Source organism: Xiphophorus couchianus, chromosome 12 (assembly GCF_001444195.1).
Source record: "Xiphophorus couchianus chromosome 12, X_couchianus-1.0, whole genome shotgun sequence".
Lineage (NCBI taxonomy): Eukaryota > Metazoa > Chordata > Actinopteri > Cyprinodontiformes > Poeciliidae > Xiphophorus > Xiphophorus couchianus.
The window spans coordinates 19,193,722-19,221,106 of NC_040239.1; the positions used below are offsets into that span (position 1 = coordinate 19,193,722).

At 37.3% G+C, this 27,385-nt stretch overlaps 1 protein-coding gene across 1 annotated transcript in view; it reads left to right on the plus strand.

Moving 5' to 3' along the window:
- Positions 1–14,245: 14,245 nt before the first annotated feature.
- rasa1a (RAS p21 protein activator (GTPase activating protein) 1a) overlaps positions 14,246–27,385 on the plus strand; it is a 28,508-nt gene continuing 15,368 nt past the window's right edge. The window contains exon 1 of the mRNA XM_028033826.1: positions 14,246–14,739. Within this exon, the coding sequence (XP_027889627.1) occupies positions 14,246–14,739 (494 nt within the window). The remainder of the gene's footprint in view (positions 14,740–27,385) is intronic.

The following is a 27,385-nucleotide window of genomic DNA, read 5'->3' on the forward strand; positions in this document are numbered from 1 at the left end:
CAATCAATCACAGGAGATTGTGTGCGCTGGGTGAAACTCGCTGAGACAAATAGATGGAAGCAGGTTCTGTTTTAGGTTCTGTGTAGACGCAATGCTTTTATGAATCGACAGAGGAACCTAATTATCTCCTTTTTCTTTTTAACATCTCCATCAAAACCGAGAACTGAACCTGACCTGCCTAAATAGATTATTGTTATATATCCTCAAACATAAGGACATCCTTAACTCTGTGTGTGCGTTTGATCCACTGCCTTTGCTGATTAAATAAGTTCTAGTTGGGTCGCAGGGTGATGGACGCTTGACTGAACCGTCTGAGTTATCTGTGGTGTGGAATACCAAGGCTGCTTAGTTGATAGCCCCATAAACACACAGGAACCCGTCGAGATTATAATAAATGCGATGGACTATTACTCCGAGTTCCCAAAGTTTTACAGAAAGGGAGATTAGGAAGAGACACATTAAGCCTTTAGTTGCTGTCTGCACAGCCACGACTCAACTGCTCTGTAAAAGCCAAATGTCGTAAACAGAATTTATGTCATTTAATTAAGCTTTTGCACAATTAGCTGTTATTTACTGCTGCATAGAGTGGGCAAGAGGGACTTTTACAACAGCATGAGTCAAACAAAAAGGTCGTAATGTCTGTCCTTTATTTCACATTGTTAGAGAAACCAGAGGACAAAAGGACCAGGAATGTGGACCGCATGTTATATAGGGAGTGCTGAATGTTTATGTAGTCTGTATTAGATCAATAATGTTTTCAATGTGTTTTTTTGCAGTAAAACATAGCAGCAATATTTCTCTAATCCTCTGTCAACGTGCAATTTCCACTACTGTCAGCACCAGTGGTGCAGTCCATTCGAGGTACTCCAAACTTGAATCCACAGAAATAGATCTATTTCAGTGGATCTATTTGCTGAAATAGATCCACATAACAAAAACAAAGTGAAAGAAAAACATTAAATTGTTTTTTAATAACTTTACAAGTTAAAATTAAGAGTGGTGTGGCTTTGTCCATTCTTTTCAAATTAGTCAAAGAGATGGAGAGAGGTTGTGAACAACAATTTTCAAGTTCTGCCACAAATGTTTGACTGCATTTCTGCCTGGATTTTGACCAGGACATTATAACACAGGAGTATACTTTGAACTACTTCATCCCATTGTGGTTCTATGCTTAGTATTGTTGTGATTGCTGAAAGTTCAATCTCTGCCTCAGTCTCTTGTATTTTGCAATCTATTTTCTGGAATTAGAAACTGAGAAACCAGCTTCTGGATAAAATATGATCAGAACAGTTTCCCTGTCCATGGGGGATGTAAGTAAGGAGTGGGAGATTTACACCAAACATGATGCTTGGAAGCTAAAAGGGTCCATTCTTAGATGACTACCTCTACGGCCTGCTGAATTACTAAAAGACCTGAGGCAAATTCCTAACACAGGATTTTTCTACTAAGGCCTAATTTGTACAGTTTATAGCTAATAGTTGTCTTGTTGATAGAATTTCCATCTAAGTTACCTAAGTTCCATCTAAGAGTTACCTCTGGGCTATTTCTCTGAGTAACTTTTCTTTCCAACCCTGTCAGCTTAGGTGGATGGCCATGATTTACAGAGTTTGCTTTTAGATCATAATCTAGCGTTCTTTGAGTTGTTCAAAAATGTAGATATAATTTTGTAACCTTAACTTAATCTAAACTTCTCCGCAATTTTATTCCTGACCTGTCCAGTGTATTTCTATGGTCTGTAGCAGTGCTAAATGTTTAATGTTTTGTAAAGAAAATTTCTGATGTATTTACTGAACATCTGTATTTATTACAGTAAAATAATTTAAAACCTTGAATCATTTTTGTTTCATGTTCCACTTTGTGAAGGCCTTCCACATAAAAAGCCAATAAATACATGTCATGGTTTTCAGCTTTAAGGTTTTACAAGGTATTCTATATCCTGTGATCTAAATATATCCATACTAGACAGCTTCTTCCTTCTGTGTCATTTTGCAGTTTGATGTTATAGTGCCATCTTTTGGCCTGACAGAGGTTTTCTTTATTTGGCAGGTTAGTGGTCGAAGAGAAAATGGTTTTGAACATGTGATCCAGTGTACCATGCCTGCTTGTTTCAACAGCTACAGAGTCTTTCTTTGTTCCCATCTCTCCATCGAACCATCAGAGCACATGACAGTGACTGTGTGAGCCGGACCCTTACCGTGTGGCTTCCTCACATTGAAACTCTGATTGTTAGCACTGTTGTCCCTTTACGTCAATGCAAAAAACAATATAAAGAAGGAGACATGAAATGATAATTGTAATGATAAATGATAAACCAATCTTTATTTAAGATCAAATCCATTTGCTTCTAATATGTAATAAATAGTAAAAAAAAAAAAAAAAGAAAGAAAAAAAAAAGAAGAAAATATGTCTTTTAATCTGTTATTTAAATTTGAATATTAATCCAAAAAGCAGATGTTGATGAAAAGTGCGCTAAATTGTTGGGTTGGGCGTTCAAAATTAGTAAGACTTTTCTTGTTTTCAGTTGCCAACTCTGACCAGAAGAGGGGGCTATATCCACACCTTTTAGTATTTGAAATTAGATGTGGTTTAAAATAAGAAAACAGGGAAACTATAAAGCCCTTTTATCAGCCATCTTGAAACTGAAGCAAACTACATGTTAAATTAACAGCCTTAAATATACAGCTGAGTGTATTCATGAGTGTCTTCAAAACCAGGCCACTTTGCAGCAGTTTGAAACATCATCTTGGAATATCTTGACATTAATCTCTTTGTTGACGGCCAAAACAATCTCTCTTTCTTCTTATACTGCACACTGTTCCTCTCCTTTCTAAGAGTAGCCAACTGTTTGCTTTTTTGTTTGTTTTGATTCTTTTTACTCATGCATCATGCGTTTTCATAAGCCTTTCCGAATGGGATGGCGTATAAATCTAAGCCCAGTTATGTAGAGAGGCTCCCAGTGGATCAGCACTAAATGTAGAGCTTTGCATCTTATTATGGTGTTTATGAAACATGCCTTCGGATCACACTGGGAAGCATGTGCAGGAAGAAAGAAAGAAAGAAAGAAAGAAAGAAAGAAAAGAAAGAAAAAGAAAGAAGAAGAAAGAACGAAAAGAAAGATACTCAAGAAAGAAAGAAAGGAAAGAAAGAAAGAAGAAAGAAAGAAAGCAAAGAAAGAAAGAAAGAAGAAAAAGAAGAAAAAAAAAAAAGGGAAAAAAAGAAGAAAGAAAGAAAGAAAGACAGCATTTGCAGGTCAAAGGACATCCACAGTTGCAGTCTTTGCTGTTGGCCCTTCCCATATGGCCTTCCACTGCAGACATGCTTCTTTCACTTGCATTCAACTAACTGCAATTTTGTCTTCAGTCAGTTTCCTCAGAAATGATGAAACCTCACTTTGCTCACAATACAAAATGTCATCTGCGTGAGTGCTTCTGCTGTCTCCGATTATGAATTGAACAACCGCCATTGTTGTAAAGGGTGAACTGGGATGTACAGCCAAGCAGCTCCATTCACTACACCACAGACAGTGTTCGATACTGTTTCTCTCTGGTTTTGTGAAAGATAGTGAAAAGGGAGAACTAAAACTGCTTCCAGTCTGACCAGTAATGATGAAACCATAGCGAATCATGACATAGGCCGCATTTTATTTTCTTTTAAAAAAAAAGAAAAGAAAACATTAGGGCAAAATGAGGAATCTTGGACTAATTCAAACATTAACAGAAAACAGCACGTAAGCATTTTTATAAATCATCCTGCTGATTTATTTTCAATCTCTAAAAGCTATTGCAAATGCAAAGGAAAGCTTTAATTTCAGTTGCATAAGAAGATAAAGTGACTCTGCCAACAAGGCAGAAAATGTGTATTACTTTTTTTGTGTTTGCGTCTCTTGGAAGATGGTCATAAACCTCAGGCATAATAATTAAATTAAGCCAGTGCATGTACCTCATGTACTTTTTAAATAATTTACAACAAAGTTTCATCTCTGTTTTACTGTCATCTTGAGAGTGTTGGCCTGTGGTGGAGCTACAGTCTCATGGTCTCTATCATTCAACATAGTTCAGTCGTATAGTCTGCAAAAAGTCCATCACAATAAAAAAAAGTGCCTCTTTAATATTTGTACTATTTGTAACATCACAGCACAGGTTTCTTACATAAAAAATTGTACAATGCACCAACACAAAGCAGTGTGTATTTGAGTAGTGCATAGAAAAAAGGATACACAGTTTTTCAAGTTTTTCCACAAACAAAAATCTGAACAGCTAAGATCTGATAACTGCTTTCATCTAAACCATTCCACTTAAGATGGAATGGACCTGTATGCTTCCAGGTCGTTTGTCCCTCAGGATGGAGAAAACGCTGCCAGTCTCAAGTCTTACAGCCTCTAACAGGTTTTCTTCCAAGGTTTTCCTATATTTAGTTTTCATTTAGTTACAAAAAGGATTCCTTACAAAGATATATTTTTCATCAATCACTTTCCTCATGCCACTCTTCCACAAAGGGCAAATTTGTGGAGCACATAATGAATACTTTTCCTGTGAACAGTTTCTCCCACCTAAGTTGCCGTCTCGGAAAAAGCTAAACAACTGGCGTATAGTTATTATGGATTTCTTGCTTGCTTCTCTGATTAATGCTGTCCTTGCCCAGCCTCTCTGTTTAAATAGAGAGCTACAGTGTATCTTGATTTGTGCCATTCTCTTTCTGCTTTAGGATGGTGGATGAACAGTGCTGCTCAAAGCTTGCGATGTCGTTTTAAATGACAGTCCTGCTTTAAACTTTTTTGCGACTTTACCCCTGACCTCTCTGCTGTGCTCATTGAGTTTAATGGTTCTGTTTGTCGTTGTTCTCTAACAACACTGATTTGATTGCTCTTGATTTCTCCAACTAAAGAGGGTTAAATTTAGACCAAATTTAATTTTAATACAAAAGCACATTAAATGTTTAATGTTTCTGTTGTGAAAGCCATGTATAGTTCTCCTTTGTGTCTGTCCATTACATAAAATAATAATGACACACTGGGAAGTTTTTTGATTGTAACATAGCAAAATGGGAGAGAAAAAAAATCATAGGGTATGAATACTTTTTCAAAGTACTGCAACAGCACAGATTTGTTGCCTGGCTGATTTAGTAACAATGACTGCAGTACTGACAAAACGAAAGATGTACACATGAGTCAAATCGGCTTGCTTTAACAAAAATAGCAATTTTTTTTCTGTCTCATATGGTGGCTATGTGGATTGTGCACGGGGAATAAACATTTCTCATATACTAAAGACTCGGCCTAGATATCCTCACCTGGAGTGCCCTTATTTTTCATCGCAGTGTCTAATCCTCCATCGCTCCTCTGCTTGACATAAGACAAATCCTCCAACAGACCCCATGGGAGCTGATCTCTTGATACCTAGCTTCATCACATTCCAGGTAGCACAGTCTTTATAACATCCATATCAGCAGAATTCTGCATAAATAAATGACAAAAGCTTGCTGCTTGCATTTGACCACACTGCTGATGTATGATAGTGTCTGTTGTCTAAACTGGCTTTTCTTAACTTTATTGAACTGATACATTTCTGTTTAAATATGAGTTTTTATTTAAAAGGGGAGGTTTTGATCATACGGTTGATCCATTGACAACTGATAATATTCCACAGAGGTAGCAACACTCTTAGTACAAAAGCAAATTACTTTTTAAACATGTACTTAGTATGATTCATTCTACATTTCCATCTAGACTAAATTCCCTCCACACATCTATTTTTCATTGATGCATGTAGAACATGCTTTTCATATCTGAGGATAAAAAAGTAATCCTTGGTGCTCATCAATAGCATGTATAATAAGCAGGTCACAGTCAAGCCTCTGGAAATTAAGAATCTTTTCTTCCTCCTCCCATACTCTGGTTTCTTATTTTTGGCTCACCATGAAATTGATTTACTTATTTAGTTATTGGGTTTAAGGAGGCCGTCTGCAGTAGATCAGTAATAAGATGTTTTTTTCCAGTTCCACCTCTGTGGTAAAATGTCAATAAAACACCCAGAGGTGATAAATAGTAAAGATTGTAGCATAGAGAGGATATTAAGCTTGTTTGAGACAAATGCACCTTCTTGTTTTATTGGGTACATAGTAAATTAAACTGCCAGCTAAAATAAAATAGGTACTGGCTGAAAACATCCAAAAGTAAATGTGGGACATTGAGCTGTGTCTTAGAAAATTAGAATATCGCTGAAATGTTGATTCCTTTTAGTAATTGATGTCAAAAAGACACACCTACATATGGCCATATTACACACACAGTTCATTTTTGTTAATTTTGATAATTCTGATCTAGAGCTTATGGAAGCCCACAGTGTGTTTTTTCACATTTGAATGTTATTTTTAATTTGGAAATGTTATATTGTGCCCCACAGAATCACATGGAAGACTGCTGACAGTTACGACTTGAACTGAAGGCCACCATTAAAGCAAACTGGGCTTTCTTAACATTCCAGCAGAGCCAGAGGCTCCACACCAAGCTGCACTGTTGCAGTAATTCATCCAAAAGAAGACCTGATCAAGTCATAATCATCAAATTTAGAACAGATAAACCATTGTTTGTATGGAAACTGTAACTTACGTATATGGGCTTCATTTTTTTAATTTGTTAAAAATAAATTCACATTTCGATCACATTTACTTACTGAGATGCATTTACATTTATAAATCTAAAATAAAATAGTTTTTGCTCATATGACTTCCTGTCCAAGAGAAAATCTCTTTAAAGGGAATGAATACAACATGTGCCAAGACACGCAAATGGTTTTCTTATGATGTATAGACACCTTAAGTGTGGAAATCTTTATATTAATTATGAGCTTCAAAAACATGTTAGAAAAGCCAAGAATGCACTGCTATCCTGTCTTTTCCATGTAAGCGTACAGTGCACTGCTGTGACAGTTAGCATTGGACATGTCTTTGGGGATGCTCCATTATTTACAGCTTGCCTTCCTGTGGCCCCGATGAGACATGACAGGAGCCACAGGAAGCTTATGAATTAAACAGAAGGACCTAAAAGCACAAGAGGGGCGGGGGTACAGGGTGATGGGGAGGCCTGAGGACATAGTAGAGTACGGAGGGTGCAGATTGCGGCGCACATGTTCATGTAGCCTGAGGGCTAAAAAGGAGTTGAGGGAGGCAGGAAGGAACAAGGGGACAGACAAGAGAGTGGAGGAAAGGGATTCTTTATGAAGAAGAAGAAGAGAGACAAGACTGACTGAAGGGATTAGATGAATTTACGTCTAACATTAAAGCAATAGCTAAAAGAGGAATGGCAGCGGTAATATTGCCAAAGAGACACTAATCCCTCATGCATGCATATAAAATACAGAAGTAGAGATGATGTCATGCAGTCGGTGGACAGTCAGCCGGGTGTGTTATTTCTCAGCTGTTGATAAAATAGGCTGGGCAGTGAGGAGCTTCTGGTTTCCGCCCGCATATCTGAATTGATGGGATAACCTCATTTGGGCAGTGACTCATCAGATGACGCCGCCAGCCAACACACTATAGCTGTGAGCTATAAAAGAATCAAGTAAACAATCTCATAGTGTTTAAGAAAATGAAAAAATAAAGATGTACAAACTCTGTACATACACTTAAGGCAATCTTTGACAACTCTGTGTATAATAATAATATTAGGCACTTCTAATTTTTCAGGATTAAGATATTATTTTTAGTGCAAATATGCATGCATAGTCTTCTAAACATTTGTACAGTAGGAAATATTATTCATTTTTTCATGCTCTTACACACACGCACACACCCCTGTACGCAAACCCACACAGGTGTGTCTTATGGCTTATATTTCTAAGTAACTTTTTACAGGAAGTATCTTTAATGACAGTGTTATTCATTGCTCCCTAGGGAGCTGCTGTTCATCCCTTATAACATCCTTAGACGGGAAAAGAAACCTCCCCAGACCACGGGTGCCAGGGTGACATCATCTTATAATCAACCTCAAACCTGGGCATTGAGCCATATGCTGCATTTTAATACAGTAAAAATGCTTCATCATTCAGTTTTTTTTCTTCTCCTCCCTCTATTGATCCTCCCAGATAGTGAAAATTGGCGCGTCACATAAAATGGAACGTTCTGAGCATTGCATTTACCTAAAAGAGTGGAAACTACTCTGGGCTTGTTAACCACAATAAGTGGTCATTTTTTTCTCAGCTTATATGTGTCTTTTTTTAACTGATAGTTGATTAGTTTTAAGATTATTTTTTAAGAGGTATTGATTTTCATTTGGTGCATGCCACAGTGGGTACAATACACTAATAAAGTATACAAGCTTTCCTTACATTAGCCTTTGAAATCCCCCTGAATTAACATAAAAACACACAATTAATTCACAATAATTCAGCTTTTGGCTAAGTTTAATCTAACTTTATTTAATTTTATTTAAAAAAAAAACATTTCTGTATTTAATTCAAAACCTTGGTGCTGTAGTGTTAGGCTGTGATGCCTTCGAATGGAGTTCCACTTACTATAAATACTACCTTCAGAAGTGTTATTGCCATAAATTGAGAGTAAAAATATTGCATATCACATTCAAGACATTGCAAAGGGATCTTTTTCCGACTCTTGCATCGAAGTTGATGCCAAATTTGTAGAGATCCTAATACACAGAGAGTCTCTTATTCTTTAGCTATGTCTGTCAGAAATGTGACTGCAGGGGCCATGTGCTCCCTATCCACCCCCTCCTTCCTAACCACCGCCCAGACCATATGTGCACATGAGAGGCAGCTGCAAACTCAACCACTTGCCCTTTAATACAGTGACAGCAAGTTTTTTTTTTTCTGATCAGCCTTTATCTGGTGGCTACTGTGGGTGATATTCAATTCCATTTTTTCCGTTATGCCAATTCATGACATATATTATCTCACAACAAGATGCACAGGTTAAAGTCAGTTTAAATGAATGCAATTCATTTAAATAGAATTTAGACATAGAGTCAGATTTTGATCAAATGTTGTACGACATAGTTCAGTTCGAGTTACATTACAATTTATTGCAGTGTTGCAAATTCTGTTGTTTGTGTGATGTGATTAGGTAAAAAAGTTATTCATCTGAGGAAGCCCAGTAAAATAGACCAAACTGTTGACTTTTTAGTAATACCTCATCCTGAGCAAACCTTTGGCGACAGTGGGAAGGATCCACTCCATTTGAACTGAAATAAATTTGCTGCAGAACCAAGCTCAGTGTGTGAAAGAATTACTGACTACTGGGTGGGGATTGAAAAAACCAGAAAGAAAAACGCAGAGGCTCTGGTCTAGGTGTCATATTTAGAGGGTGGGGGGGCAAAAAAATACAGAGAGTTAATGGCAGTCGCTCTGCCATTATCCAGTGAAGGAGCCTGCCTAAAAACAAAAGTGCTAATCTATAAGTACTGTGTAAATAAGACCTTGTTTGTAGTAATGTCTTCCAAATAAGTAAATACATGTGTCATCACGGCATAGCTAGCTCTCTGATTTGTTATAGAGTACCATCTAACTCCTTTGACAGTTGTACCAAAGTCAGCCATTCAGCTCATCAATATTCAACAGCATAGGAAGTCTAATGCAGTGCAGGGTAAGTCTGCAGATGAGTTTAAATGCAGGAGGATACAACATTTGCAGACAGACCTTTAGACTCTTTCACAAACACCACATATGTATTTCGTAAAAGTTAACTGTGCAGATAAACACACGCATGCTATATCTGCAAAGTGAGACATGAACCCGTTGCTTCCTTTATCTCAATGCATTTGGCTCAAAAGGGGAACTGAAGTTAATGAAAGCAAACCAGTGGTAACTGAAATCAACTAAAAATATGTTCATTTTACAGCCTGACTATGTAGAAACTTAAAAATTGGTCCAAGCAAAGTTAGAACAACTGAAGGTGAATAGAGGATAAATAATATAAAATTCTCCCAAGCTTTTACTTTAAAATATGCAATGTTTTTATTGAGTGTTTGCTTGCAGAGTTACAGGCAGCAGCAACGATCAAAATCAAATATAATGTGGAGTAAACCACACAGATTAATAGCAAAGCCAATAGTAAAACAGTATGTGCACACTTAAGTGTTGTTTTTTTCAAATGCCTACTTAGAGTTTAATTTTCTGTTTTGCATATAAGATTAAACTGAGCATCTGGACAGCATTGGCCATGGCATGGGAAGGCTTCATAAATGCAATGAAAGTAATGCCTAGAAACCATCCTCCAACCCGAGGGTAAGTTTGCTCACGCTATCCATCCATGTGCCACTCACTCCTCGCTTTTTCTTATTTTTTTTAAACTTTTATAGTGATCCAGTGAATTATTCACACAGGACCTGAGGTGACTACAAGTATCCTGATTAAAAGGGCTTGAGTGGGAATTGAAGTGGGCTTGTGCACTGAACCCATCGCTTTGAACACACATTTATGACCCCATGTGTTCACGGGAGTGCTTCACCTCGCACACTTTGTGCTTTTGGAATTAAATGAGACGGCAAGGGGTGATGACTTTGGAAGGTGTCAAGAGTATTAAAAAGATGATAAAATTGCTTTTCCGACTGGATCATGTGTGAACAGTATGACAGCGGGAGATTAGGTAAGGAAGATGCACACACGAGCTAAACAGAAACTTTAGCTCTCATGACATGAGACACCTTAACCACACAGGATGAACGAAGAGTCACACAAAACTGAACTATGCAGCAGCCTGACCACTTTGTCATAAGTGGTAATGAACACTTTAGAACAACGAGATACATATATAGTTTGTTTCCTAAAAGAAAATGATCTTAAAATGGATTACTACTGACTCTTATGACTCCAACGTGTAAGCAAAAAGGTAAATAGAAAATTGATTGGTACATTTCTGAATGAACAGAAATGAGAACAATGAATGTGAAGGAGCGCCAGCAGTCAACACACAGTCATGCTCCCCTAGTGCTCACATCAGTACCCATCCTCACATCCCACAGTGAGGTTATGGGGAAACAGAGCAGAACAGCACTGCTGCCCCGTCCTGGTTCATACACACCCCCGCCCCTCAGCCCAGGCCATCTGTCAGTGCTAGCAGCATTCTCTCGTTCTGCAACACACACGAAGAGAAGGAAAGAGGAAGTCAAATACATGGAGGTGTAGACTCCATGCACATAAAACCAGTTAACACTTTCTGACACGGATTAAACTCTTCAACTGCCCTTAATGCCTACGCAGTCCCCTTTGTTGCACTTCCTCTGTTAAATGGTACAGTGTTGACTGGGTATGGATGTGGTAAAGAATATACAAGCAGGTACAATGTTGATCTTTTCATATTATCTGTTTGCTGAGGACCAGCAATTAGCTGCTTCCGGTCTGCAATCTCATTACACTCAGTTAGGGAGGATCCATGAGACCCAGTTGTGCTTCCATGCAGGGAAGGATGATGATCACAATCCTACTGACAAAAACACCAGATAAGGTCAGCTGAGGACTGGGAACTACTGGACCTGAAGGCAATGAAGCTTAAATATTGCATTTGGAGTATACGGCAACCGCATCATAATGAAAACAAATCGTTTTATTGTAATACTTTAAAAGAGCATACTCAAGTATATGGTACAATAACTGGATGTGTCAAAAGATATGATAATAATATGTCAAGCCAGTGCTTTAGATCTTACACATCACTGACCTTCTGTGTCACTGGATTTAAGGGAGGCTTTAGCAGAGAACATGGGCATTATCTCCCCAAGCAGAGATGTTAAGGAGTGCTCTCCTCAAATTTCTCTGTGCTCACTAACCAATAATAATTATTTTGAGAGTGCCATAAAAATAGGGAGGATCATAAAAAATAGCAGAGAATGTCATTCACTCTCTAGACTGTAAAACTGTAGTTTAAAAATAGACGAAGACACCAGAAAGGTTCACAAACTGAGGAAACTTTGCCGAAGGGAAGATTTAAGCAAGCGTTCAGAGAAGAAGTGACATCAAAATATCCTTTTTGCAGTGCAAGTTATTCAGGAATGGATGAGTGTGGAGGTGGATCAGGAAACGCCGCTGCCTGGAGGGCATGCCTTGAAACGGAACAACATTGACCCAAAGGTTATTTAAAGAAAATGACAAATGACCTTTCTAGTCTGTACAAAAGTAATGTACTGAATAAAACGTGTCATATAGATTTATCACACACTGATTGATATTTTCAGGCTTTTATTTCTGTTCTTTATAATAAAAATGCACCACTGAATATTTGAAAATTACATCAGACCAATAATAAAAGAGACACACAGAAAAGTGAGCTTAAAGAATTATATGTTCAACCTGATCTTACAGGTTGGTATTTCCAAAAGGTATTTTTATTCTGATCATAGAACCTCATTGGAATGTACATTCCAATTTAGTTTAGTTTTAGAGCAAGGTGTTGTTCTAAAAGCTACAATATATTTATGACTGGAATGAGCTTTCAAGATAAGAGATGACTTAATTTCTTGTCACACAAAATTAAAATTAACTCAAAAGGCAAAAGAATAACTGATGATTTTAGGATTCTGGGAGTAAAATAGGCATTAAATGACAACAAAAAATGCCATTTAATTTCTTACCCCATGTCTGAACTTTTTGTCTTCACTATTAGATCAAATCAAAAGAAATTCTAAAAATAATTTTGAAGTCAGATACCAACCTATGGAAACTAGTAACTATAGTTCTAGGACCTTTGCTATTTTGTCCTACTTTGTCTCAATAGAACCACAAATCTCAGTGTTTTTATGAGGATTGTATGTAAGGAAGTAACACAACCTGTAATGCAGAACTGTAAAGTGGAAGGAAAAATACATCTCATTAGTATGCTAAATCAGAGTAACAAGGTAGGCAAGCGTAAGCCTTAGCTTCAGCCTATTCCTTTTTATTATCTGGTTTCAAAGGGGTATTTTGTATTTCTTTTCTTTGTGAAATGTGAATTTACCAAAATGAAGCGAAAGTAAATATATAGTAACTCTCATCTAATATTAACTCTGCCTGCATCTTTGGGATCATGGTCCTGCCCCAGTTCTTTTGCAGCTTTTTTCAGGTTTTCCTCCACCACTAACCTATTTCTTCCAATCAGCTCTGGCCACTTTCTCTTTCCCAGTTGAATAAAAAGCATCCCCGCAGCATGATGCTGCCTCACCATACTTCACTTTGGGAATCTGTGTTGACATTAGTGCAAAATATTAGTTTTCCACCATAGCATTTTGCCTGTGGACTATGGAGGAATTTTTCGGCCATAGTGGACCAGGTTCAAATTTCATCTCATCTGACCAGAATGACTTACTTATCATTTTCTATCCAATTCACTATTCGATTTTGCTACTGCACCAATGTGCTTACCAAGCTCAGGGTCAAAAATATATATCAAAAATAATTTTTGCATGCCAGGACACCAGTTTTGTTACAGTGATCTCTTTCAACACCATAACAATGACATAGTTTAAGATCATACCTTAAGCCTGAGGTATTTGACGAAACTACACCGATTGAAGATGAAATGGATTAAAGTTTCTACGCTCGGGGTTCACTTAGCTGTGTCTGCTTTGTGATTGAAGAAGAGAGGCAGAGGGAGGGGAGAGAAAAAGCAGCAGAGCAGCAGCGGGCAACAAGCCACCAGCCCTGAAACCCAGAAATAACAGCGTACTTAGCGGGAATGATCAAGAAAGCATAACTTTTGCACAAAAGAATTCATTTTTTCCAAGCCTAAAACGACATATAATTCAGAGAATTGGGCGACAAGGATTGGCCGTTTTCGGTTTTTATTTTAAGGCACCGAACTAAGAACGAAAGAAAGCAACAACACTGGAAAAAAAAGACGGGGATTACACACAACAGTGACAATAAAACAGTCCTGGAGAAGTGGTCCGCCTGGTCTAAGGGTGAGGTCCGAATTAAAAACTGAAAAAAAATTTGGAAAACAGGTAATTTTCTGAGCATATTGTGCGTGGTTTATTTCCAAGTACCGTTTCTGTGTGAACTTTAAACTCAGGAAACAATGAAGACCTAGTCAGCAAGAACTCATCAAGTGTCTCGACGCTGCTAGCGTTAGCGAGCGAAGGGGCTGAAAAGCTAAGGGAGCTAAGTTAGCTGTTGGCTAACGTTAGCTTGCTAGCTAAACGTGTTTTTTTCTGAAACTTTTTGTGTTGTTTCCACGAAGCCCAAACACTGAAGGATTATTCTGAGGACAGAGGGGAAGGGCAGGTTCCCTTCTGGACTTTTCCCCCTCTGCGTACTTTTCCAACATGATGGCTACAGAGGTCAGCAGTGAGGATGCGGGTTCGGTCACGACAGAAACAAGGGTGGCAAGCGGAGGAGGAGGCCCGGAGACGGCCCCTTTTCCCTGCTATCCCAAGCCGAACAGAGTGCGAGTCGCCGATCAGGGACAAGAACCGACCCAAACCACCCGCCAACATTCAAACACTTCTCCGGACTCGCTTCCCGACACGAGTATCTATCCGGTGCCTGGTGGGGATATAACGGGATCAGTGCTCTCCCCAGCTGGGAGTGGTGGTCAGGCAGTTTTCCAAGGAGCCAACTCAGGGACAAGGGGCGGCATGTGCAACTCTCCCACCTCGGAGAGTCCAACCAGTCGGAGTTCACCCACATCTACAGGCCCGGATGGCTCTACGAGCTTCCCACCTCTGCCACCTGCGCCCCCCATGGATGAAAGCGACCTGCCGGATTGGGGGGATGAGGAAGATTTGGTGTTTCCCCTCTCTGCACCTCCCACAAACCAGTAAGTACAACACCAGTTCAAAACGACGCGCTGTTCTTTGACACCAAGGAATTGTAATTTCACCAACAGCAAGCAAAAAGTTTTTTTTCTTTCTTTTTTTTTTCGGTGCTGTCTTTCTTTCTACTGTTACATACTTGTCCCAGTCTACTAATAATTCAGTTGCAACTATTTTAAAAGTCTCCAAACATTGCTTCGGCTAATGTGGAAGTTGATATTCAGTATCCCAGTATCTATAATCCCCGATTCACAGTTTCCAGGAGTGCTGCGTGTCATTTGCATGTTTGGGATGTTTTTATCCCTCTGGTTGAAAATTAAACTTCAGAAGAGGTTCTGGCAGGCGGAAATTATTTTTAATAGTGCAGCTGAACGTCATTGTCTATAAATATACCCTGACTTGCTGGTGAAGTGCTCCTTTGAATGATACAGGTAGCTAAGTTTTAGACTTTATAATTGCATTTTTGTTCTAAATACTGATGGGTATGAATTAATGGAGAGTGTCTATGAAATGTCCCATGGCAAACCACTCTTTTTCCAAGATAGTTGAGTATGAAAAGACCACAAAGATAAAAATACAAATTGATGAGCATGTTTATGGCGTGAGATACATAGTCTATCACTGTTTCATGAGTTTGACATCAAGGGTTTTGTTAAACTTATTTTTTGTCTCTAGCTCACAGTGGAACTGTAATGTTCTCAAACATCAGACCTGAGTGAAAGTTTGGAGTTCCTGTGCATACTTCTTCAGATTTATGTGCTATCTTCTAAAAGCAGTGCTTTGAAACACTAACGTTCTGCATGTATGCAGGTTTAAAACAGTGCTGCGTTTGTTCAGGACCCTTGCCAACCTGGACATTTTCTACACGCGACAGAACACTCCTTGTTTTTAAACCTCCAATTCAAATGAGGCTAACACATCATATTACTATATTTCTGTCAAAATGATCAGCCATGTGTTATGAAGGGCGTCGTTTGAATTCGAACGGTTCCGATTCCTCGTTTCGATTCTGAATCCTAACCATTCTCGATTACTTTTCTATTTAGAGACAGGGTTAAAAAAAATCAACATGGTATAATTAGGCTAGATAACCAGGTGTTTCAGGATAAAATAGTCTAAACATCTGAATTAATGTTAACTGTATGAGCTTTTTACCTCATAACTTTACCATGAGTTTTTTGACAGAACTACTTCAGGCTAATTTGTCAACATCATTCACATGTACTTGAATGCAAATGTTATGAATCTTTTCACAAAGGCACACTTTGCAAGAGAACTTTATTTTTTAAAAGCTGATGAAAACACATTTACACCAGTTGCATTAACTAAATAATCTTCACTTTTGGTGGGTTTTTTAAATGGTGAAGGAAAACAGGAATGTGATGACACAATCTCTGTTTGGCTTGTTGAATATAAAACAAACTGAATTAAGATCATATACAATTGAATATGTCATATCATTTAAAAAAATGTATGGCTATAAATTGATTATTATGAGATTTTGTTTTTGAGTCGGTCAAAATGATGGACATCAAAAAAGTCTGACTTACTCGTATCAGTATCTGATGCTACAGGTTGTTGATCTCCCAGGTTGTTGAGAGAACCCGGAGCAGAAAATCAAACAAACAAAAAACATCAGTCTAGGTCAGCATGAGGTATGAAATCATAAACTGAGCAGAGTTGGGCAGTTCGGTGACTGATCTGTAGAAGGTGTTAAACTGTGTTTTTTGTGGAAGTGGACGGAAAAAAATAAATCTTTTTCTGCTGAGGTACATCTACTACTCTGCTAAATAATATCTGGGCTACAGTTTTTTGTTTACAACCAGCTATTGCCTGAACAATTCTGGGTCCAGCTCCGCACATGGTGACACCTACAACATGGTGTCAGCAGAGGAGAAATGTAAATTATGACTAAACAGCTTAAATCCTACGGTTATCAGGTTGTAATTTACCAAGCGTCCAGGCACAACAACCGGCCTCTGTTATTGTACTGTAACATACCTGTCTGCCACACCTTAACATCCTGAGCCTTTGTGTGTGTTTGCTTAAAGCCAAGTGTTTTTGTTTAGGCCTCCAGCTATCCAATATTTCAGTAACTCAGTACTCTACTGTGTAATCCATTAATGAATTAATTGGATTTACATGTGCTATACTGGCGGTTTTTCAGGAAGGTCCCTACATTTAAAGCTGCCCCTTCCTTTTGTTCTGTCATGTGTTTTTATGGACGTGCGTCAGTCCACCACAAAGGATCAATTCAATTATTCATTAAATATTCATTAGAAATCCTTTTTAGAAGATTTTATTTCAGTAATATAAGGTAATTATTCAGTTATTCACCTTGATCTTTCATATTTTTGCCCAGAGATTCGTCAGGAGCTTTTTAGCAACTGGTTACAGGTGAAGTCTGCAATAGGTGTGTAATGGAGGTGAAGAAAAACCTGAAACACCGCATTTGGCACAACTGTATGTCCTTTTATAAGTGTCAGCATTGTTAAAAAGAGACAGCAATTTCCTCTCCAAGCCTGTTTCAAATCAGTGCATAAAGACACTGGCTCAAAGCCAGCACATTATGTTGTAGGCATTGTTAAATACATCAGTGTGTTTGTATGAAATTGTTTTGCTGTGGTAAGGTATGGCAGCTTTTAAGGTGGAGTATATTCACTTTTCTTTTCCTTGATCTAAACCCAACCCTTTGTTCAGTTCTGTCCTTTCCTCGTCTCATCCTCTTCTGTTAGTCACATATAAAGTAAACATTAGCAATATTTGTTTGTTTTTTTTAAAAACCAGTATCTGATCAGATGCATATTATTTTTTCTCCATTCATCAAAGATGCCATAGAAAAGTGGCATAACACTAGTTGTAGTTTCATTGAGAAAACGTTGAAGCAATAGATTTTTTTTTAGTTCAAATCTGTGATGCTTTCACAAATCCTGTTGGTGAAAGTACAACGTGTCAAAAAAAATTTGCTTTTGTTGTTTTTAGTGCACCCTCCGATGCTCAGCTACTGGTCTGTAACATAACATTAACAGCTCTAATTGTAGTGCCAGCTGCCACCGAAACAGGTGACTGCTTTGTGAGAGCTATAATTAGCAAGCAGAAGAGAAATGCAAATAATTATTTGACACTGACAGTTTAATAGTTTGTCAAAGCTATTGTTACAACAACTCTCCTCCATTTCCATACCATGAAGGTAACTCGCTTATCAACCCTACACTGTACTGTACATATGAAGTGTGTGAACTTACAGCTGAGTACTTGCCTGACAAGTTTTGTCTTTGGCATTTGAAAAAACGCTGTGAGATGAATAGCAAAAACGGAACTTGTGACGTCTCTACTGAATGGTCACCCTCATTACACTGCTTTGTTGTAAAAATAACCACCTGGAGACTTCACATGTTCTCTATATGGCATATTGTGACCTGTAAATGTATATCTCATAATTTTTAGGTCTTTGAGGTCTGACCTGAAAATTTGGATTTTTACCAAATTCCAAATCTTTTCTAGTAACTGTATAGCAAATATGCTGAAAGTTATTTGATAGATGTAGTACTTTTGAACTAAGCAGAAAATGAAGAATGACTGACCTGATCAATAATTTAAAGAAATATATAAATTATAAATGCTCTGATACCCCAGTCAGATTGAGATTGGACTCTGAGAGCCTATTTTAAGCTAAAAAATAGATTAATTATGTTCTGATTAGGAAAGTTCTTACTCCACTAAATTAGGAGTGAGCACTTATCAGTAAAATTAGCATATTATGTGTTTAAGTTGCTCAGAATGTAAAAAGTTCACAAATAATTCTGAAGTATCCATCACAACTTTTTAAAAATTTTTTTAGAAAAAATAAAACATGAAAAATAAAACAAAGTTAGTGTTTAATCCTTGCACCAAAGATGATTCATGCAAAAAGAGTCAAGTTTAAGTGTGATTAGTCTTAACAAAAAAACTTTCTTGTCCCCAATGAGAATTTCCCAGACTATAAGTCGCTCCAGAATATAAAATGATGCGACTTGTATAAGAAAGGGGAAAAAAAAACTAGTTGTACTGGACTGTAAGTCGCAGGACCAGTCAAATTATGAAAAAAGTACAACTTATAGTCTGGAAAATATAATTGGGAAACAATTTTAAATGAAAAAAACAACAAAACTTTTTCATGTACTACTTTTTATTTGTAGTATAGTACTAATTGTACAATGATCAGCTATACTTGGGAATATTGCTTCACTGCTTTACTTAGAGCAGTGATCTAAGTAAAGGGTTTGACTTAAGAAATGCCATGAAAATATTACTTTGGATCTTGTCAGTTCTATTTACGTTTCACCCATATCGCTCTCATGTTTCTTCCATTCCATCAACACCTTGTCCTGTCAAGCCTGCGTCATGGCCTCTGTCACGGCTGAAGTATTTAAAACTGTTTTAAACACATAGCCAACATTTACTGGATGAATGACGCCAACCTTGTCACTGCAAGACGTCTGAGCATACTTAAAATTACTTTTATTATTCTACAGTTACAGCAGGATAAAGCTAAATAATAGTTTCACATGTCTGCATCACTATGCAGATGGTGTGCTACACAGAATGAACAAAATATATTTTTGAATTGCATTTGAATTGCAGTTTGCCACTCCTGGCACAGATGTGTCCAAGAAGAATGAGGTAAATGTTGGTTTATCAAATTGTAATATTTAACAACAATATCTCTATTATCGGTAGATTTGGGCATCAAGTCTCGAGAATCAATTGGAACCATTAATAACATTTCAATTCGCCCAGAATCATTCAGATTTTTAAATTTTGATTTACAGGTTTGATTCCTTGTCCAATATTTTCTTATCGTTTTGTATGTTTATCTTTCATGCTTTCTTTTTTTTAGTGCACTCTTCTGTCTGGAATACAGATTTATTAATTTGATTAGAAGAGATTGATTGAATTTATATTTTAGAGTAGGTATGGGATATTTATTAAGTAGTTGGAAATAGTACTGCGGAAAAATTCACAATGACCTTCATAAAAGCAACACCACGAGTTTCTGTCACCTTTAGAAACATGCAGGCCTGTGCCTCAGATTAAACTAACAACTCTTTGGGAAATGAGTGGTTGATTTTGAGTTTCCACGAAGATTAGAGGAGATTTTAAGCCATGAAGTGGTTCCCTGATTAGATGGTGGGATTGTAAAACCAGCAGCTGTGTTAATAAGTTTCCCTGATTTACTGGTTGAATGAGGAATATTGCTGCAACCGTATTAATTTAATATCAACACTGTTTTATTTACCTATGTGGGGCTAGTAGACACAATCTGTAAGGCAGGCACGTTGTTACTATTCAGATCATATTCTCTTAAAAAAGGTGTTTTCCTCCTTGGAAAAGTAACAAAAGGACTATATTAGTGAGCCTTTTTCAGTCATTACACAAGTATTTGGCTGGTGAGCTCAGCAAACAGTTTATAAAATTACTTCTACAGACCTTCGGAAGCACTTTAAGCAGTTTATGCGTTGATGAAGACATTTCCCACAATCTCAAAGCTAATGCAGAAAATGTAGTTTCTTAGATGGGGACACTGACATTTCCAAGTAATTTAACTGTGTATATAAATCTATGCATTAATTGGGGCTGTCAAAATTAACACATTAATCCTGCGAAAACTCATATTGCTTTTAACGCTGTTGATTTTCGTAATGCGTGATCAACACACAGGCTTCTGTACTTTTTGGATGACGTATGCACTGCAGTTTGAACAATATTTTCTTTCAGCATTTAACTTAATGTAAATAAGTTCTCTAGTTCTGCTTTGAGGCCTTCTGGTTTTAATAAGCTCTTAGTGAATCTTCCTCAGGAAAACAAAACTTGCCACGACTATAGAGTCACTTTACTCTGTAGAGTCAGACCTTGTTGTTGTTTAGAGGGGTTTGCGGCAAACTTGAAAACGGCACAAGAATAAGTCTTATTCTAACTTATTCTTGTCCATTGTTATATTTTGTGCATGGTACTTGTTTTAATCCCACTTAAAATCTGTTTCCTTTAATTTTTCTCCATGTTTGTAAAACGTAGGTACCTTGTGCAGGGAGTATATGCATAACAGTACTTGTGACAATTTTCTTTTTTGAGAATGTGGCACCTTAAAATTCATTGTATTGCCTTTGTTTCTGTTGTGATGTAGGTTCTACATTTTATTCATATTAGTCTTAAAAAAAGGTCTTAAAATTCCTTTATTGGTAAACCTACAGAAACCTTGTTAGAGCTGGTTTGTCAGGCCTGCTGACTGAAAAACCACTCCAAGTTTTAAAAAATTGGTTTTGCACCAACAAGGCAAAGTCTGTGGTCTGAATGCATTGCTATTTTGTTATACAATATCGTATCCTCATGTGTCATTCACACTACCACCATGCTTTTTTTCTACATCATCCTGTTGTTAAGACTTAATGGTAATGCTAGAATATTGCTGGAAAATTCAGATGTTAAATAACTGCAGTACTTTGTACTACAGTTACCACCTGTATTGGACCGTTGCAGCCTTTGTTAATGTTCTGCAATGAGATTGTACAATTGCCTTGTTATTTATACCGTTCACACAAATACTAAAGCTTGATATTACATGATGAAAGAATTAGTTTTTTTTAGGAGAAAAGAATAGCAAAAGTTGGAAGAAAATTGATTCATAAAACAACTTCAGAAAAAGGTGAAGCACTGAGTCAGTAAAGCACGATGAAGAGAAATTGCTAACTCGCTTCATGAGGGAAGCTGTTTCTTTCTGCACCGAACTTAAAAGTGTAGAAGTGTTGAGGCCAAAATAATTCTTATCACTGGAATACCTAGAGCTAATTTTTCATTCAATCACTAAGGTTTTCTGATTTTAAAAAATAACAGTCATTTTTTAAATAACAAACATGCATGAAGACAGGGTAACAAGTTTGGAAAACATTTACACCTTACAGTGAAGCTTATTATCTCTGATTTAATGGTGTTATTTCAGGCAAACTGACTAACAGCAGGAAACCTAACATGTTGGGTTTCTGTCCATCCTCGTCTGTCTCCCTAGTTGGCTAGCACTGACGCAGATCACTGCTTCGGACACATAGAAGGCTCTTGCACTCATCAGTTGGACGTCTGGCACTTGTCCTGTCATCGTCTTGGCTTGCACAAAGTAAACAGCTATGATGGTTCATCATGCATCATGGGTGTTTTACTGATCATGTGGTTTAAGATTTCCTCATCCGACAGCAGCCTCATTACAGAATAAAAGACCAGTAGATCAATGCAATTCTGATGATGTAAGTAAAAAAAGAATCTGAAAAGTGTAACGGTACATTACAAAAAAAAAATAGCAGTAGTTGTCATCAATCATCTCCTGCTTTGTTTTATCTGTTGTGCAAACATGAATGGACAACATAAACATAACTTTATGATCATAGTTGAGAGAATTTTAGGCTGGCTAGAGAGTTCATAAACCTAAACAGTGTTTGCATCAAAAAGACTTTCATTCATTCATTTGCCAAGTGAGCGTCTGGAGAAAGACTAAAACCGCTTTGAAACACTTCAGATGGACAAACTTCTGACTTTGTGTGTCAATGTTAATGTAGATGTTTGTGTGTCAGTGTGTTAAAATTTTCATAGGCTGCCCCTAAATGGGTATTTCTACATCTGTCTGTTAACATATGCCACTCCTATCCTTGCGTCCCTGTGGTAGAGAAACCAATAGGCAGCATGCTCAGGATGTGTGCTTTTGAGAGAGAAAAGAGGAGCGAGTCGGAGGAAGAGAAATCATTGCAGGATTAAGTGGAGCAAAGACCAGAAGGCTACAGCACCAGTGTCTTTCTTTAAACCAGCTATTAAAATGATAAGAAGGAGACGCATCGTTACTAAACTAGTTGATCAGACTAATTAATCAAGTAAATCCACGTGAGCCCGTTTTGGTCTTTGTGTCTTCCTGTTTAATTATTCTCCACGGATGTTGCTCGTTGAACCTGGCTTCGAGAGATGACTGTGTCAGGGCTCCAACTGGGAGAAGCCCTAATGCCTTTATTGGATTTAAAAATGTTTTTGGTCATCTTTCCACATTGGAGCTTGCACTTTTTACCAGGCCAGCAGCGCTATTTGTGGAGTCGATGCACCTTGTGAGAGTACGGGACACAGGAGAGAGATGCAGCAGAGGGTGAACTCGGCGTAAGTAAGGCTTCTACTCAGCCTTAAACTTTCTTTTTAATCCCCAACATTCATTTATAGGATCAGGTAGAGACGGCATTTTGAGAAAACTCTCAATTTTGAGAAAACTCTAAATTTTCTCAGGATGTTTTGAGGTAATAATTGTAGTGATGATAAAAACATATTAAACAGTTTGTTGGCTCTAAATCCCTCACAGCAGAGCTTCAGAACAACAGAAACACTGCTCCGAATATGAAACTTTAAGAAGTGTATGTCATCAATACATATGGATTCAGGATTGCATCTGTTGAATTAAACTCTATAGTTGTGGGGTTTTTTATTATTTAAAAAAATAAGACATTTTGAATACCTCACAGAACCACCAATGGGATAGATTTTTCCGAACTGAAAAAGAAATCCAAATCATGCGGTCAGGTTTATGGATCAGAAACAAATTAGAAATTGTTATTTTTAGTAGATGAATAATTGTTTTAACCAACTTTTTTAATTGTATTGATAAACCTTATGATCGCTTCTCCTTAGCAGGGTTTCACAACATGTTGTGAATATATCATCACAGTATCAGTGACAGCATTATTAGAAGAACAAAGAATTGCATGTATCGCAATAAATCTGATTATATAAATGTCATTGTGCTCACTAACTGGGGTTGGTGAGTGCAATAAACCCAAAGTAGAACAGCATTAACTCTGTAAACATTTATTTCAAGTAATACCATCATCGTAGTGTGGATTGACATCACATAACGTATATTTTTCTCATCTCGTGCAGCCCAAATTCCTTTGTCACAATATTTTGTTTTATGAATTGACTCTTAATGCACAAAGTTTCAATATTAATTTGGCTGACTTCAGTAGAACATGATCTTTTTCTGATTTAAAACCTTAATGTGGCGAAGTAAACCACAAAATGATTTATTTGCCCCAAATGTTGTCAAATAAATAATTTTTAGTCTGTTAAATAAATATTGTTTTTGTTTACATTAAGTTATTAGTGCTCCAAATGCTGAACATTTGCAACAATGCAGCTAGTCAAATTGATTAGCTGCAGATGTTTGACTGGAGAGGATTAATATGTCTTAAAAATACTGAAATTGTGACTCTTATTCATTTGCTGCTTCCATGTGCTTCTGATTACATGAGCAATGACTGAGCTCTACTTTATTGAACAGATGTTTTTACCTTTAAATTCTTTATTTAGTTGTTTTTCTGTTTGCTACAGATTGTTCCTTTAAAAAATGTAATAAAGGCTTATTGTAGGACATTGGAAGTCCTGTGAAACAACCAATGAGCCTTTTGGTGTTAGATCCATGTTGACTGTTTTTCAAGATTGGCAGTTTGAATGGCGACGCTATTTTTTTCTGTGCTACATATCTGACCGTAAAAGACTGGTTATATCTGTAACTGTAATGCAGAAGTTGTCTCTATTGTGATTTCTAGTTGTGCCTTGACTGTGCAGGTAAAGGTTTTGTTTTGTAGATAGTCAAATATCAAGGGAAGTTAAGCTATACGCGTCATTATTTGTTGGTGTGTCATACAAAAAATTCCCGTCAAAATACATTGACTACATATAAAAATATCAATTTTACATACAGAGAATGATGATATACAATAAAGTTGGGTTTAATTCATTTTTTGCTGTTTGATTTTGATAAGGACAGACAGCATGTCTGTTGAGATGTCAAAGTACAGATGCACCCATAGCAACAGAGGAGGACGAAATGATAGTTTAATGAGTCAGGCAGACGGACTGACAGAGGGAGAGACGATGTCTACCTCAAGCGAATCACAGCAATCTTTCTGTCCTGTTGCTCTAATTTCCCCTGAAGATGAGAGTCCAGCTCCAGATTCCTAGTCTGTGGTAACAATAAAACGGCACGCAAAGTGGATATGCTCAAATGGCACTTAAAATAATGTTTAAAACTTTAACCTTAGGCTTGAAGCGTCTCAAAATTTACCAAGGACTAATTAATTAATTTATGATTCCTGTTCCTCCCCCAAAAAACATTAAAAATACATTCAATTGACTATTTGGACATTTCTCTTTTAAACAGAATGCATTGCAGGGGTTGAGAGGGAAATGTGAAATCAGCTGCATTTGCACTTGCAGGGTAGGCAAGCGTCAAAACTTGCAGAGCTTAGAAAAAGCTTCCTTCTCTGTTTCCCCCAACTGTTCCTCTATTACAAATGTGTTTAATATTATGCAGACTTGAATGTTTCAGTTCAGCTGTGCAAGGCAGAGGCTGAAGACACATCTGTTACTGCTGAGGATTTTGATGATATACTAATTATTCTTATCATCGATAGCGTCTAGCACTTTGGTGAGAGTGTACATATAGATTTAAGAGTTGTTTTAAAAAATACAGCACTTTAGCAATGTTTTCATGTTGTTTTTGATTTGCCAATTGCAGATTGGTCATTGAGTGATTAGTCTGTAAACCTCTAAAAATTTAAATCCATTTGGATTGAAGCATATTTCCCCCTAAAACATGCATTAAATGATGGCACATATATGATCTTGCCTGGTGGTATTCCAGATGTTACACAGTCACATCTTTGTGAATTACCTAGACTGAGAAGCTGCTTACACACCGACGAGCTGTACTGTGTATGTAATCACCCACATGCAGGTACCAGGACTGGAACGACGCGAGAACTCGTACGCAGCCTCGGTTGCGAAGTTAATAAACGGTGCAGAGCCTCAGATTGGCACACTCTCTTTTGTTTTAATTACTGACTTGTTTTGCTAAATAAGTGCACTGAATTTGTTGCTCAGCGATTTGCATTAATCATATTTATGTCTGTCCTAATCAGTTGGTCATAATCTGTATGATCTCCTATGAGAGCTTCCTCTTTTATAAAGGCACTTTAGAAACAAAACCCATTAGTTATGGGTGCTCACCGTCTTCAGCTGTGACACTTAAGGAATTTTACTTGCACTGTTCTATTACTCAGCAGTAGGGTGCAACAATAAATCGACCAGATTTTGGAAGCTCGATGATTGGCTGGTACTTAACCGTGAAGCCGATCTTATCCATTGATCTTATCTACCTCGGCAAAGGTCTAAAAATCCAAAATTGCCAAAAAATATTAGTTATATACGCTATCTTAGTAGACATAACAATTTCTGCAGTTATACCTTTGACAAAATAATTTTGTTTTCTAACTTCTTTTACTGTGTATCATTTTCGTACAATAAGGTGCTCTCAGCTCCTCCACAAACTTCTAAGTGATTGTAAATATTAAGGATGCACGGTATATTAATAGTAACCATATCAGCTGATAATTTTTTAGCATATCTATATCGGATTATTTTCAACTTGTTGTCGTTTGTGTGCGTTGGGAAGGGGCTGAGGCTGGTCAGGAGGCATTTGTAAAATCACATATTGTGATTTTATTTTTTACACCGATAACATAGTATTCAATTGTCTTCCTGTTGTTTGCTTACTGGCAAGAAATGGAATCAAACACTACATCTATAACTAAGAATCTTGTGTAGTTAATGGAATAGTTGCATTAAAACAGAATTTCATTCTCGCATTAAAAAACCCCCAAAAAGCATTCTGCTAGTTATTTAACTTGGAGTTTATTCCCATCTTTTGTTGACCATCGGGGAATTGCTTGCTGAAAAGCTGGCTCAGCTTTACTCAGCAGAGCCAAGATATTTCTGCTCTCCTTGCTACACATGTGCTGACATGACTGCCCATTCCTGAAACGGATGGTAGAACTATATACTGTAAACTTCATGGTTGAGGTTTATAGTCCGTTTAGTTTACAAATTAACTTTCCAGGTCATGAAGATCTGTGTGGTGTTCTGTGAAATTGTATCAGGATGTTTATTACAAGCCTGTCATGACTGTGCTGTTCAGTGTCTGAACATGTGTTGATGGGTGTCTCTTATTACCGCCGTCTAGGATGATCACTGGTTGAGACGGTGTGCCAATGACACAGCTAATCTTCCATTGCTTTCACTGTGGATGAATGCTTGTTTGGCTTGGAGCTTCATACTTGGTTCTGTTACTTTGCACGTTTGCTTCTTTTTTCTTGCAGGCATTAAATAGGTAAAAATTTGCTTCCCCCAATGCCATGGATTGCAAATTTATCATTACGGCAATACTGTTGTAAGCATTATGTATGTCATGAAAAAACAAATTAACTGTTAGCTAAATAATTTTGTGCCACACATTCAGGCTCCATATGCCTGTGACATCATATGTGGGCTAAGAGCAATGTTTTCAATAAAATCTTGCTTTTTGAGAGCTGTTTTTTTCTTCCATATAATAGCTGGATAGGCTATTCATATATATTATGGAGTCTGTTTTCCAAAGCAGAAAAAATGCTAACACTTTGTACCTTCCTGTTGCATCTCTCAATTATTAAACCATGTAAATTACTCTTATTCAACAGGTCTGCAAGAAAATTTTACACACTGTTTTTTTAAGCACTGTGGCCCTTCAAAGGCAAAGCAGGTATAGGAAATGAAATA